Raw genomic sequence first — 14782 nt, forward strand, 5'->3', positions numbered from 1 at the left:
TGTGAAGATGAAATAAAATTTTCCATGTGAGCAGTATTCATAGGAAGCCAGACTTCATTTCTCAGGCAGTTGGAAAGGATTTTCCTCAGTACAAGCAGAAGAGCTAAGGGATAAAGGACCGCCATCTTCTCAGGGGGACACAGGCTCGGTGAGAGTGGACGTTACAGTTACGAAAAGAATAGGGTGAAGGAGAAAAGGCTTGCAATATGAAAAATGGGGACCACATTATGAAGGATCTGCCGATGGGTCTTATTAGGAATATAGACCTTTTATTAAGAGTTAAGAGAAGCCATAGAAATGTTCTAGATTCTAAATGACTTGCAATCATGTTGAGTTAACGAAGTGTTCTATCCACAATGAAAGTAGAAATTGGAGAAAAGAAAAACATAAAGTTGAGGATCTAAGAAAAAATATGCTTATGGATTATGGCTTAAAGGAAAGGGAATAAAAGACAGATCAAGATCTGGGTAGTAAAACATGACACCACCTAATGAGTGATTGGATGGGTAGGCGGGTCAAAGAGAGGAGAGGAGAGGAGACTCAGCATTTTTGTCGTGAATAGCAGGCTAGAGAATGTCAACCACACTGATGAGGAGAACTTGAGAAAAATGGAGAGATGTGAAGGAAGAGATTGATACTGAAGGAAAGGATCGAGGAACTGGAATTCCATGTAATCTTAACGTGGGAATGGAGTCTTGGTTTCCCTAGTGAGTTATGGGCTTCTAAAGGCTCCTCTTTTTTCTGAGGCCCAAAGCTCTCTAAAGTCTCTCCTTTCCTCTGCCTCCTTCTCCCCAACCTCACTATAGGAGGAACGCCGTGTGATTTATGTTGGCAAAATCAGACCTGACACAACACGGACAGAACTGAGGGACCGCTTTGAAGTTTTTGGTGAAATTGAGGAGTGCACTGTAAATCTGCGGGATGATGGGTGAGCATCTTCAAGATTATTTCTTGTTTAGAAGCTGACGTATGTTGAAAATTATGGCCCTAAGATGACTGGGATGGGAGTTGCCAATGTAAGTGCTTTGACAGATGACATGTTGAGTTCAGAACCTTATTTATTTTCTTTCATCCCTATTTATTAATCTTTCTAGTTGAGATTTTTCCTGTCTCAGAAATAAGTATTTAGCAGCTTGACAGGACAATCACACTGATAGATGACTGCAGTGGCTGAGGCTTTGGCACCCCTGATGTCTCCCAATGCAGAAGGGCTTACAGTCTTCCCTGCTGAGGCCTCCTAACCCCGCTTGCACTGAATGTCTCTTCTCTGTCCATTGCAGAGACAGCTACGGATTCATCACCTACCGTTACACCTGCGACGCTTTTGCTGCTCTTGAGAATGGATATACACTGCGCAGGTCGAATGAAAGCGACTTTGAGCTGTACTTTTGTGGACGCAAGCAATTTGTCAAGTCTAACTATGCAGACCTAGGTATGGCTTTTATTGCACATGGAGTGAGAAATCCATAAAAATTTAAAAAGTGAAAACCTCAGAAATGGAAGTAACACACAGAAGAGGCACCTTGTATGGGACTGTCACTTTAATTTTACAGGACAACATGTTTGAACAATGCTTCAAAAATGTTTTTTTCATGCATTTATTTTGGTTATGAAGGTACTAGGGTTTGAACTCACAGCCTTTGTTCTCTTGATTGGGATTTTTTTTTTCTCTATCACTTGAGCCAGACTTCCATTTCTGGTTTTTGGTTGGATGATTAGAGATACGACTCTCTGGCATTTTTCTGCCTGGACTGTCTTTGAACCAAGATCTTCTTATCTCAGCCTACTGAATAGCCAAGATTACAGGCATGGGCCAACAGCATCCATCGCTGATATTGTTTTTATACTTGTAATTTGATTTCAGAAACAAAGGCCCTACCTCTGGCAACACAGGGCAGATTCAGCTTCTGTTGTCTGCACTGTTTGTGTATATATTTAAATCAGGTATTGTGTTTTGTATGTGGTAAAATTTGCATATCTGTATATGTATAAATTATATTTATTGTTTATGTGTGTGTTTATACATAATGTGCATTTATAATCTGCTTTTATGCTCCATGACTACTCTGAATTCTTTAGAACAAACCACAGTGCAGCCACAATTGGCTTATGGAAGACAATATGCTCAATGTAAGCCCCTTCTGTAGCTATTTCATAGGCTTAAAAAAAAAAATCAGAGCCAGGAACTGGGGCTCTTTTCTCCTCATTATTTCACAAGCTCTTAGAAAAAAAGTGTCATTTTCTATGAATTACAATGAGAAGAGAAAGTGAAATTTCATATGGTAAATGATCCTGAGCTCACTTTCTTTAGAACAGAAGAAACAAACCCTAATATTTGGTGAGCACTTCCCTTTGCTAGATAGGAAGCCAGGAGTTCTGCAAACATTTTCTCATTTGCTCCACAAGATTATTCTAAGAGGTGCACATTACTGTTATCGCCCCCATTTCCAAATAATGAAAGGGAGACACAAGTAAATATTTGTTTTTCCTGTCATAAAAGCTGTATAAAAACAGTTCTAAGAAGAAAAGTGAAAGCAACAATTAGTCCATTATCAAGAACTAACCACTACTAATAAACAAATCAGTTAGCTTATACTATTTTGCCTTGTAAAGCCTACTATCTTATTTCCAGGCAACCATATACATATACATATACATATACACACATATATCCATATATATATATATATATCTACATATATGTATGTGTATATATGTATATATTACATACATATTTGTTCTACCTTTTTCTATGCTTTAAATTGATTTCCTGTTAGTCAGAGAATTAAAAATGTTTCACTAGTATAGTGATCATGTAGTATTTTTGGGAGGCAAATATCATCAGTAGATTCAATAATTTTATTGTAGGCACACAATATAATGCAATATAATTTTTTGAATATTTTTATTATCCTTAAGTCATTGTTACAAAGGAGTTGCCATTCACTGAAGCAGTTTATGAATATAGTATATCTTGATCAATGTCAACCCTTTCAATGTTTTTTGCTATGTGTTTAACAAAGCAGTTTATGTATGCAGTGGTTTTTGATCTGTGTCATCATTTCAATATTTTGACTATCACCAGGTGTAAGTGGCTCATGCCTGTAATTTGAGCTACTGATGAGGCTGAAATATAAGGATCATGGTTCAAAGTCAGCCCAGGCATGAAACTCTATGAGACTCTTATTTCCAGTTAACCACCAGAAAACTGGAAGTGGTACTGTGGCTCAAAGTGGTAGAGTGCTAGCCTTGTGATGAAGAACTCAAGGCTGAGTTCAAACCCCATGACTGACCAAAAAAAAATATCCCTCTACCCACCCCCCTTCCTAGATATCTATCTATCTATCTATCTATCTATCTATCTATCTATCTATCTAATTTTGATATTTTAAATAATATCACACTAGACATCTTAATTTCCCTTGTAACTTTCATTTTGTTCTATCAAATGCCATTCCCAATGTGTATATTATAAGCCTTTAAATTTTCATGAGGAAGGAATGAAGGAAGGAAAATGGCAAATGGGACATAATTATTTGAAGTTAATTTATAATGAGGGAAATTAGCCTGTACATCTATTTGTCGGCATTATTAGAAATCTACCTGTGATTTTTCGGGCTTGAGAAAAAGAAATGAACATCAAGTGCTTGGATTTCTTTTTTCCCTTCCAACGAAGTGATGTCTTTCCAAGGTAATTGATCTAGGTGCTGTGCATTGTTCAGAGGGAATATGCTATAATTCACTTCCCAAGCTAAATAGTGCAGACAGGGGAGAGGCAACTGACGGTTAGTGAGATAGAGGGCTAGGAATGAAAATATAAAACGTGGCAAGTCATTTGTTCAAATGTTGGCTGATAAAAACAGTCAAGATAGATTGGAGCTTTGAGTTGATTTGACTTATTTTATTTATTTAATTATTTTTAGAGATGAAGGCTAAGGTGATTCTGGCCTCTCAAAATATCTCGGGTTTAAAATAAGCTACCTGGAGGGGCCCTTAGATCAAGATTCATCATGGTAGAGTGAAGATTAGATGGTATTTCCAAATTGAATTGGCACCTCCCTGAAATATTTAGAAGAAGAATGCTTCCTTTCTTGTTATCTCCCTGCCTAGGCAGCAGCCACAGAGACTTTGCCATTTCTAAGCTTGTTCCATATTTTCTGAAAAGTGTATTAGATGTGTATTGTGGTAGCAAGGGATTTTCCAATGGCCTCAAGCACTTCAGTGGCATGAGAGATAGACTTTCTGAGCATAGGCATCATGCATTCAGGAGATCATTGACTCTAGTGACCTGTCATCCCTGACTGAAAACACTTTAACTCCATTAGCTCCTGGTTCTTTCCGGGGAAAGTTCTTACAGTGTTGTTATGTACAAATATTAATTACAGGTGAAGCTGTTAACACAGTGGCTCACAGAAAATAAGTGTTCAATAAATAGTAAGTCTGATTATAAAATACTAGCTGTGAGAAGTTAGAAATTTAGAATTGTTTTAAAAGGGGAACATCAACAATAGGGATAGCTATGAAACCCAGGGAAATTTTTATGTCTTGTCTTTATTCCCTAAGATGGCTCAAGTTGAATGGTTTCAGCATTCATGAGCACAAACTTTTGTAGGCATATGAATATAAAGACCACCAGGTACTGGTGGCTCATGCTTCTAATCCTAGCTACTAAGGAGGCTGAGATCTGACGTTCAGGTTCAAAGCCAGCACTGGCATGACTCTTATCTTTAATTCACAGCAAAAGGCCAGCAGTTTTTGGCTTAAGTGGTAGAGGACTATTCCTGGGCCACAAAGCTAAGTGACATATCTCAGATACTGAGTTCAATAACAGAGAGATGATATGATATACTTCATATCTAGATGATAGATAGATAGTATATTTACTTAATAGGATTGGAAACTTATATGTATGCTCAGGATATATTGAAAAGGATGTGATAGATATTAAATTTACCAAGTCAGTAATATGACATCATTTTGGATAATTCAAGTGACTTCTTTTTAGTGTATTTATTTGATTTTCCAAAATAAAGATAGCTCACAATTCTGTTTCTCAACTATTGGAAGAGGTTAAGTATTCCTACAATATTATTGCAGCAAAGCATAATAAGATAGCTACTACTTATGAGTCTGCTTTTATAAATATAAATTTAATGTGACTTGATCAAGGTTATGATGATGAAGCCAAGGTTTGAGACCTGATTTATATGAATCTCTAATGTGTGCTTCTTTTTGTTTGTTTACTGTCTTAAGCAGATGAATCTTTCTAAAACGCCTTGATCAAAGTATTTAAAAAATATTACAACAGGCTTGATCAGGACAAAGATGTAATGCAGAATTTACATTTAAACCTATAAGAAAAACAGTGACATAATAATTCATCACAGATCGTTTATTAACTCTAAACAATGTTCTACATAATCAGCATCTGGAATACATACATAACTTTACATACAGCTTGCCATTTATTGATAAATCATTCTCAGATCCCCATACAAATATTTTCCACCATGCTTTTAATAATAGGCAGGTGTTTGAGATTAATATATTCTTTCAACAAACATTAATTTGAGTCCCTTACCCTGTGCTAAAGGTTTTCCAGGTGCTAGGAATACAAATGTGATGTGATTTGTTTCTATTAATACAAGATCATTATTTATAACAATTCCTCTGGAAAAATAATTAGAGTGGCTTTCAGGTTAGTATATCTTTTTTTTTTCAGGTTAGTATATCTCTGACATAGTAAGTGCAGTAAAACATGGAAGAGAGAATGCTATTCATGGAGCCACATTATATCTCAACCCAAAAGGTTCTGGCAAGTGTGTGTATACGTGTGCACTCTTACCTAATCAAGGAACTCTCTAGGCTAAACTTTCATAGGGTTTTCCATATTTGTCCAAGAAAATAAAGAGACATGGAAATTCTAGGCTTCACTTAGAATAATCCAAAGATAGGCTTTTCTGCTTCTTCTCAAAATTCCACAATAGAATTCTACTCATTTATTAGAAAGTGTGAGAGTGGACTATTCATAAGGAAATGTAAAGACCTGGAAAAAAATATATTAAGTGAAGTAAGCCACACCCAGAGAAACAAAGGTTGCATGATTTCCCTCATTTGTTGTAGCTAGAATGTGCCTAGATATCTATAAGTAAATACACTGGATGGAATGTAAGTGATTACAAATGAGCTCAAATAATATAATCTTTTAGAAAGATTACATCAAAGCCCAACAAAATCAATACCAAGAAAAGAGTACACGTGCTGGGGGGGTGGGGAAGAGGGGGGAGGAAAAGGAAGGGAGGGAGTAAGGGGAGGAGAATGTGATCAAATATTCATCGTATCTCCCCTAAAACCCAAAATGTAAGGGAAGGGGTTGGTCTAAGTGAGATTAAAATGTTGAAGTGGGGTGACACTGATCAAGATGCATTGTCTCCATAAACTGTTTTGATATCTGGTACCTCCTGTATACAACTAATTAAAGATCATTTTCAAAATAAATGAAGTTGAGCACTGGTGGTCATGCCTGTAGTTCTAGCTACTTAGGAAGCTGAGATCTGAGGACCACAGTTGGAAGCCAGCCAGGTAGAAAAGTATCTCCAATTAATACATTTAATTAATTAATATGGTTTTCTCCAGTTAATACATTTTGTTTTCATTGAGCTAACCTCCTAGTCCCAGCAAAACAGTTTCGGTTTTCTGCTGGGGGTTACATTTGGTTTGAACTCAGGGCCTCGTGCTTGTGAGGCAGGTATTTTACCACTTGAGCCATTCTACCAGCTCATTTTGTGTCTGTGATTTTAAAGGTAGAGTATTGCTTTATACCGTGCTGACCTGGACTGTGATCCACATATTTGTTCTTCCCGTATGGATTAGACTCTGATCTCCATTTCTCTGTCTCCCAAGTCACTAAAATTACAAGGTTGAGTAAAACATTTTTATTTATTTTATTTATTTTTGGACAGTTCTAGGGCTTGAACTCAGGGCCTGAGTATGGTCCTTGTACTTTCTCAAAGTTAGCATTCTCCCACTTGAGCTACAGCACCACTTCTGGACTTTCTCTGTCTGTAGCATTGAGGAATTGAACCCAGGTCTCTGGGCATGCTAGGCAAGCACTATACCATTAGGCCAAACTCCCAGCCCCCAAACTTTTCATATGTCAATAATTCTGCTTCAATTTTTTCCTATAATTATATTTTTCCTTCACTTGAAGCATTTCTATTGTAACAGGTAAAAAATAGATGATATTCGTATATTTTGTATAATAGTTAATATATTACAGAAAGGTTTTCCTTCCCTTTTAAGTAATTGTTCTACAAAGAAGAAAAATATTTTCTCAAAAGACTTTTTTTTTTCAAGAGCGATTTTTCATTTCTTGTATTTTTTTCCTTCTTTGTACATTTGGATAAACAATTAGAATATTATATAAACCAAACGTGAACAACAAATATTTACTCATCCTCTTAAATACTGACTTGATGCCAGATACAATCATAATGTCTTCCAGCTTTAATGAAAGAGTGCAATTATTTGAACTTGAACAAAAGAGAGGAAGGCTTTCCTATTTTATTTTTACAGTTGTTCTCAGAAAACATAATTGTCCTCGTCTACCAGCTTGCATTTCTTTTCTATTCTTTCTCTCTCTCTCTTTTTCTTTTTTTGGAAGGTCCTGGGATTTGATCTCAGGGTTTAGGTGCTCTCCCTGAGCTCTTCTCAAAAGACTTTTAGTGTAACTCCCAAGCCATCTTATTTGTAAGACCAGAAGGAATATCTGACATTCTCCTAGACACCAATGGAGAAACATCAGACATATCTAATGACATTGGACTTTACATTCAACATTGCTAAAACTCACATTTGTTAGTTTGTTTTTGCTTAAGGAATAGTTGAACTAGCATGTGCGAGTTTACACATTTAGAGATCTAACAAAGGACATGGTTTTATTTATACTAGCATACTTTTCTTCCTTCATTAAAGATTATGGAGGCAGCATTCCTACCCTTTCTGGGGTAGGAAGCTGGGCTCCCAGCCCTTCCATGGGGGAAAGCTTATGCCTCTCTTACTGGGATAATCTGTGTGTAGTGAGGTAGACGAACAGATTGTCTTGTACTTCAAACCACAAAGGCACTAGCAGGTTAGAAATCCAGGAACATGACAAGATGATCTTCCTCTTCTCACTCAAACAGCTTTCAAACTCCAGAAAACAAACCCCACTGAAAAAGGAAATCATTTCCAGCTAGCTTCTGCTTATTCCTCTGCATGGAAGTTATTGAGGGATGCGTTGAGGTGAGCCATCTGTGGAGCAGAGGTATTAAGTCTGCTCTGCATACATCATAGGGAACATTCCTACCTAAAACAAATCAATAAATGCACATTTTATTTATTTATTTAATATTTATGCATTCGATTGCCCTTACATAGTTGTGTAGAGGGGTGTCTCCCGCATGTCATTCTGCCATGTTTCTGAATGAGCTCCACTCTGTCCTCTGTGAACACACATGGATGGGGACCTCCAGTCCAATCTAGGCATGAAGTACATTGATTAACTAAATTGCGGTGACCTCATTTAATCTGAAATCGAACTGATCATGTTGATAGCGGTTAGGAAAAGGGCCCATCTAACCCCTACTTTGGGTTTCTTTCAGATTCAAACTCAGATGACTTTGACCCTGCTTCCACCAAGAGCAAGTATGACTCTCTGGATTTTGATAGTTTACTGAAAGAAGCTCAGAGAAGCTTGCGCAGGTAACGTGTCCCCTTGGCTGAGGATGAGAGAGAGAGAGACGGTGAATACCTCACGGACAGCGCGTCCTTCCCTGACAGACTATTGCAAGTCACACTTAGAAATCTCTCCTACTTTACACTCTCTGTACAAATGCAAAACAAAACAACAACAATACAACAAGAGCAACCACAGCAACAACAACCATGGTTTACATGAACACAGCTGCTGAAGAGGCAAGAGACAGAAAAAAAAATATCCAGTAAGCACATGTGTGTTCATGGGTGTCAGCTTTGCTTTCCCTGAAGTCTCTCAGTGACTGTGTGTGTATGTGTGTGCGTGTGCGCGCGCATGCGTGTGCTTGGGAAAATGTGTGTACATGCGAGCACTGAGGACACCTGAGCAGAACGTGCAAGGGCAAACCACTCCAAATGGCAGCAGTTCCATGAAGACACACTTACAACCTAGAACCTTCAAAATGTTCATATTCTATACAAAAGGAAATATTATATATAGATATAGATAGATAGATATATCTATAATCTAAAAAAAGGAAAGAAAACTAACCATTCAACCACAAACCACCCTAAAATGACACTGCTGATGTCCTGCATCTGCCTCTGTACTGATTTTTTAAAAAAGTGCAAAACCAACTTGAAGCAAGCTTTCTCTCTTAACACAATGACTCTGACAATCCCTAAGGAAACCACAGATTCCACCGAACTAAGATCTTCTCTCGGTCTCTCTCTTTATTCTCTGTCTATCTTCCTCTTTTTCTCCCTTTTTTCTTCTTTCTTTTCTTTTGCCATGGAATCTGGGTGGGAGAGGAGACTGCAGGCACCAGAATGCTAAACTTTCCTAACATTTTGAAGTTTCTGTAGCTCATCCTTTGTCCTGACACCCATGTAAATGTCCAAAATGTTGATCTCTTCCACTGCAAATTTTACAAGCCTTGTCAATGGGTCAAGCAAGCAGCGTGTTCAACAGCTCCCTCCAAGGAGCAGACACAATGTTATAAAATTGACGAGAGTTGAGTAGAACTCTCTGGGTGTGTTCCCATAGTGTCACTGCTGCATTCTCTGATGTAGTTAAGTATTTACAGATGTTAAATGGAGTATTTTTATTTTATGTATATACTATACAACAATGTTCTTCTTTTGTTACAGCTATGCACTGTAAATGCAGCCTTCTTTTCAAAAAAACTGCTCAATTTTTCTTAATCAAGACTATTCAAATGTAATTATGAAGTGAAACAATTATTGTACACTAACCTTATTTAGAAGCTGAACTTACTGCTTATATATATTTGATTGTAAAAAAAAAGAAAACAACAACCAAACAACCCAAAAGACAGTGTGTATGTCCATTGAGTGCAACTACAACAAACGATGCTTGACGTAATTCACCCTTCTTAGGTAAGCTTCGATCTAAGCATCTTGTCCAAAACAAATATCCTAGTCCCCTAAAGGTATTAACTACTTCTGCGATATTTTTCCACATTTTCTTGTTGCTTGTTTTTCTTTGAAGTTTTATACACTGGATTTGTTAGGGGAATGAAATTTTCTCATCTAAAATTTTTCTAGAAGATATCATGATTTTATGTAAAGTCTCTCAATGGGTAACCATTACAAAATGTTTTTATTTTCTCTATCAACAGTAGTTTTGAAACTAGAGGTCAAAATCTTTTTAAAATGCTGTTCTGTTTTAATTTTTTGTGATTTTAATTTGATACAAAAATGCTGAAGTAATAATTACAGTATGATTTTTACAATAATTAATGTGTGTCTGAAGACTATCTTTGAAGCCAGTATCTCTTTCCCTTGGCAGAGTATGATGATGGTATCTATCTGTATTTTTTATAGTTATGCATCCTGTATAAATACTGATATTTCATTCCTTTGTTTACTAAAGAGACATATTTATCAGTTGCAGATAGCCTATTTATTATAAATTATGAGCTGATGAAAATAATAAAGCCAGTGGAAGTTTTCTACCTAGGATGCATGGCAGTTGTCGGGTTGGAGTGTAAGTTGTTCATTTGTGGAATAAAAAAAAAACAAAAAAAATAATAAAAAAAAAACCCAAACAAACAAAAAAATAACCCTTGGCTTTTGCAGAAGCAGTGTGCCTAATTGCACTAGCATGGCCTCTGACTTGACCATCATGTTGTTTCTTGATGACATTGCTTCTGCTAAATTCAGTAATAATAAAAAAAAATATCTTCAGAAAACAACCTTCATTCTGAGCATCCGGGTTTCATCTGTGTCTGGAGTCCGTGCTATGGAATTCACTCAAGTGTGGAATTATGTATTCAAGTTTCCAAACAGATTCAGTTGCTGTTTGGCTGACATGACTTTTCTGGAAGATGTGCTATACCTACTACTCAATCGTTCTTTTTTCCTTTCTCTCACCCAACACGATCTTGTAAGATGGGTTTCACCCCCAGGTCAATGCAGCTAATTTAATAGCTGTGTTCATTTATCACCAGCATATTGTGTTCTGAGTGGATCCACCGTCTGTCCTGTCGGATGCTTGCTCGAGTTTTTTGGCTTCTTATTTCTAAGTAGTTAGAAAGCAATAAAAAAAAACTATGAAATAAAAGAACTTTGTTCACAGGTTCTGCGTTACAATAGTAACACATCTTTAATCCGCCTAATTCTTGCTGTTCTGTAGGTTAAATGCAGGTATTTTAACTCTTTGTGAACGCCAAACTCAAGTTTACAGTCTTTATTTCTGAATTTTGAGTATCTTCTGTTGTAGAATAACAATAAAAAAGACTATTAAGAGCAATAAATTATTTTTAAAAAATCGATATTTAGTAAATCCTATTATGTGTCCAAGGACCAGATGCGTTCTCTCTTTTGCCTTTCAATATATGTGATCCAGTTTTAAATACATTCTCTCTTTATTTTTCCCCCCTGAATTGTTGACATGAGTGAAATACTTGGTTTCTTTCCTTACTGATCAAAAGGTAACATTATAGATTTCATGGTGAGGATTAATTTATTCCCCCTGACTTTGGGCCTGACGAATATTGTTCTAATGAGGAGAGTTTTTGTCCATGGACTTCAAATTATATCTAAAATTAGTGGAGCTTTCATATCTTATGCACACACACTATGGGTATCCCATCAAATTGTAAGCTGTGTTATTTTTATTGTTTAAATTTCTTGGGGGGGGAGAATATTTCAATAGGGCACATGCATCCCATTATCATTGGAGGAAAATTTCAGTGTAGATTTATAGGATTTTTTTTAGATGACTGGGCCATTGCCTTAGTGCTATGGTTAAGTACCACATCAACAATTTTGGTGACTGAGAACTGGTGCTTTTGAAATGTGGGGGTTTTCAAAAAAAATACAAAAAGAGATGAAGCAGAAAATAATTCTTCCAGTGCAACACAATCTTTCTTTTTTCTTGCTAAACGACTCTGTGAACAACAGTTGGGCTGTCAACATTCAAGCAGCAGAGAGGAAACTTTGCACTATTTGGGGATATGATGCTTGGGTCAGCTGGGAAAAAAAAGGAAGCCTTTTCATGCCTTTAGATGTGAGCTTACAGTAGGTAATGATTATGTGTCCTTTTTTTCTGATGGCTGTAACGAGAACTTCAATCACTGTAGTCTAAGACCTGATCTATAGATGACCTAGAATAGCCATGTGATATAATGTGATGATTCTAAATTTGTACCTATGTGACAGACATTTTCAATAATGTGAACTGCTGATTTGATGGAGCTACTTTAAGATTTGTAGGTGAAAGTGTAACACTGTCGGTTGAACTTAATGCTGAAGGGAAAGTGAGCAATGAGTTGAGCCCTGGCTGGGCTCTTTTTCCACCTGCCAATTCTACATGTATTGTTGTGGTTTTATTCATTGTATGAAAATTCCTGTGATTTTTTTTAATGTGCAGTACACATCAGCCTCACTGAGCTAATAAAGGGAAACGAATGTTTCAAACCTACTTCTGCTTTTCTTATTTATCGGAACCAAACTGCTGGGCTTGTTTCTCAGATCAGCACACATTACTCACTTATAATTATTCTCATTCCTGTCTGGCTGTGTCTCCCTTCCTCCCTTCTTTTCCATATTTATGGATGCCTTTCAGCTGAGAGGAAGCAGGCACTGCTCGTGTTTTACCTTGTCTTCTTTCAAACCCTAAAAGCAGACAGACATGCTGATTTCTATAATGCACTTTGAGAGGTGAAAAGTGATCTAAGACTATATCAAATGGATTAGCTTGGTTTTTTTTTTCTTTTTTGAATTTAACCCTGGAAAGGGTATATTCGGCTATATATTCAGTGTAGACAGTGATTCGACTTGGATATTTTTATTTTCAAAGACTGAACTCAAGATGTAGTCCTCATTATGAACAAGTCACCAGGTGACAAATAGAGGAGCCAGTACATATGAGATGAATTCGTACCTGCTGGCTTACAGTGCCAACCAGATGCCCATCCTACTTGGTAGTTGATGGTGGTCCTAAAGAAAGACTGACATACTAGTACTTCACCCTTCTCATTTCAGATCAACACTTCTACTCAACCCCTTAACCTTGCAAGATGGAGCACAAAAATTGCCCTGGGAAACAGTGACTCGTTCTCTTTCTCTCTCTCATTCTCTCTCTTTATATTATATATATTATATCTGTTACACATAAATTTATTTACATATATTGTATAGTACACATATCTTACATATTATATATTATGTGTCTTATGTATAACACACATATTTATTATATATATATTATATATTCCTTTCCTTGCCCCCAAATCTCTTAGAAAGATCACAATGTTTGTAAATATTGGAAATGATAATAGAACCATATTCAGTGCCTTAAAAATCTTCTAATAACAGTATATTTCTATTAGTTTATACCAGTAGTGAGATTTGTCAGTCTTTTTAATTGACATAGAAAAATAAAACTTACTACATTCATCTATAACTGTAGATATTCAGGAGTCCTAGATTCCAGCTGGATAAGCTAGACCCTGTTTTGTCGTCTGTCTTAAATTGTCTAGAATATTCTTCATCCTCTGACTAGAAACAACCAAGTAACTAGGATATTGCAAGTCTTCCTTAAACATGTCACTTTTTTCCCCCCAGTAAAGTCTTTTGAGAGCAGAGAGAAAATGGGGCATTTTTAAGAATCACAAGGAACCACTAGTTTGGTTTTGATCAGAGACAAAAGGATTCATTTTATATTATTCTCAAAGCATTAAACCACTTCTACCTTTGATGATGCAAATGACAAAACAATTATTGAACCCCAAACTAAATACACAGTTAACATAGATAATTTTAAAAGCTTGTTGCATTTCAAAAAATCTTCAAAGCTCAACCTATTTGAAATAACTATGCAGTGATACAGAGTTCAAATTTCTTTGTTAGCATTTCCAGCTTTTTCTCTTCATAGGGTTATTTAGCTAATTACTGGATATAATTTACAACATTAAGAGCATTATTATACTCATTTAACGCTAGTGTTACTAGCTACATAGCTGTAACTCAATATTGATTACAGAATATTTTAATGAAAGTCCACCTTTTTTTTTTTGCAACATTTACTTTTTCGCTTTGTTATTCTCCCTGGTATTCCTTGTTGAGCATATGATATACAATTATAAATCAATCTTTGCATTTTATCAAATGGCAGAGTAATAAAGAAGGTCACAACTCATAGAGGAGTTCCTCAGAGGTTTGTAATATCATGATTTAAAGCTCAACAAAGATTTAATCAAAAGCTGAATTAATCCTTGGAGGAAACGATTCTGTGTAGTCTCCATGGATGGGTACAGAGTAGCTTATTTCTTTTCACTAGTCTCTGTGAACACGTTGGGGAAAGGAACGTAGGGGCTTTCTTTTGCTGTTTCTTTTATTGTTTTGGGTAAGAATGAAAATAGGCATGGTACCTTCGTACTGCCCATTACTGCCTGTCATATTTTTCCTTCCATGGCTTACTGTGGCATCATCTATTCTCCAAGTGCTTGGTGAAAGTTATATACCCTTTGGCTTCTAGTTCCCTCCAAGTATCCCATGTGCCTGCAAGAGGTGAGCAGAG

At 36.4% G+C, this 14782-nt stretch overlaps 1 protein-coding gene across 2 annotated transcripts in view; it reads left to right on the forward strand.

Annotated features, from left to right (window-relative positions):
• Ppargc1a (PPARG coactivator 1 alpha) overlaps positions 1–12682 on the forward strand; it is a 102288-nt gene extending 89606 nt beyond the window's left edge. The window contains exons 11-14 of one of the 2 annotated variants that reach the window (XM_090343763.1): positions 807–928; positions 1281–1432; positions 8643–8742; positions 9886–12682. In XM_090343763.1, the coding sequence (XP_090199889.1) occupies positions 807–928; positions 1281–1432; positions 8643–8742; positions 9886–9898 (387 nt within the window). In that variant the 3' untranslated portion in view covers positions 9899–12682. Of the gene's footprint in view, positions 1–806; positions 929–1280; positions 1433–8642 lie in introns of both variants that reach the window. The other variant, XM_090343764.1, reaches the window with a different exon arrangement.
• The last annotated feature ends 2100 nt before the right edge of the window (positions 12683–14782 follow it).

This window comes from Megascapheus bottae, chromosome 13 (genome assembly GCF_031878675.1).
Source record: "Megascapheus bottae isolate mThoBot1 chromosome 13, mThoBot2.hap1, whole genome shotgun sequence".
Taxonomy (NCBI): domain Eukaryota; kingdom Metazoa; phylum Chordata; class Mammalia; order Rodentia; family Geomyidae; genus Megascapheus; species Megascapheus bottae.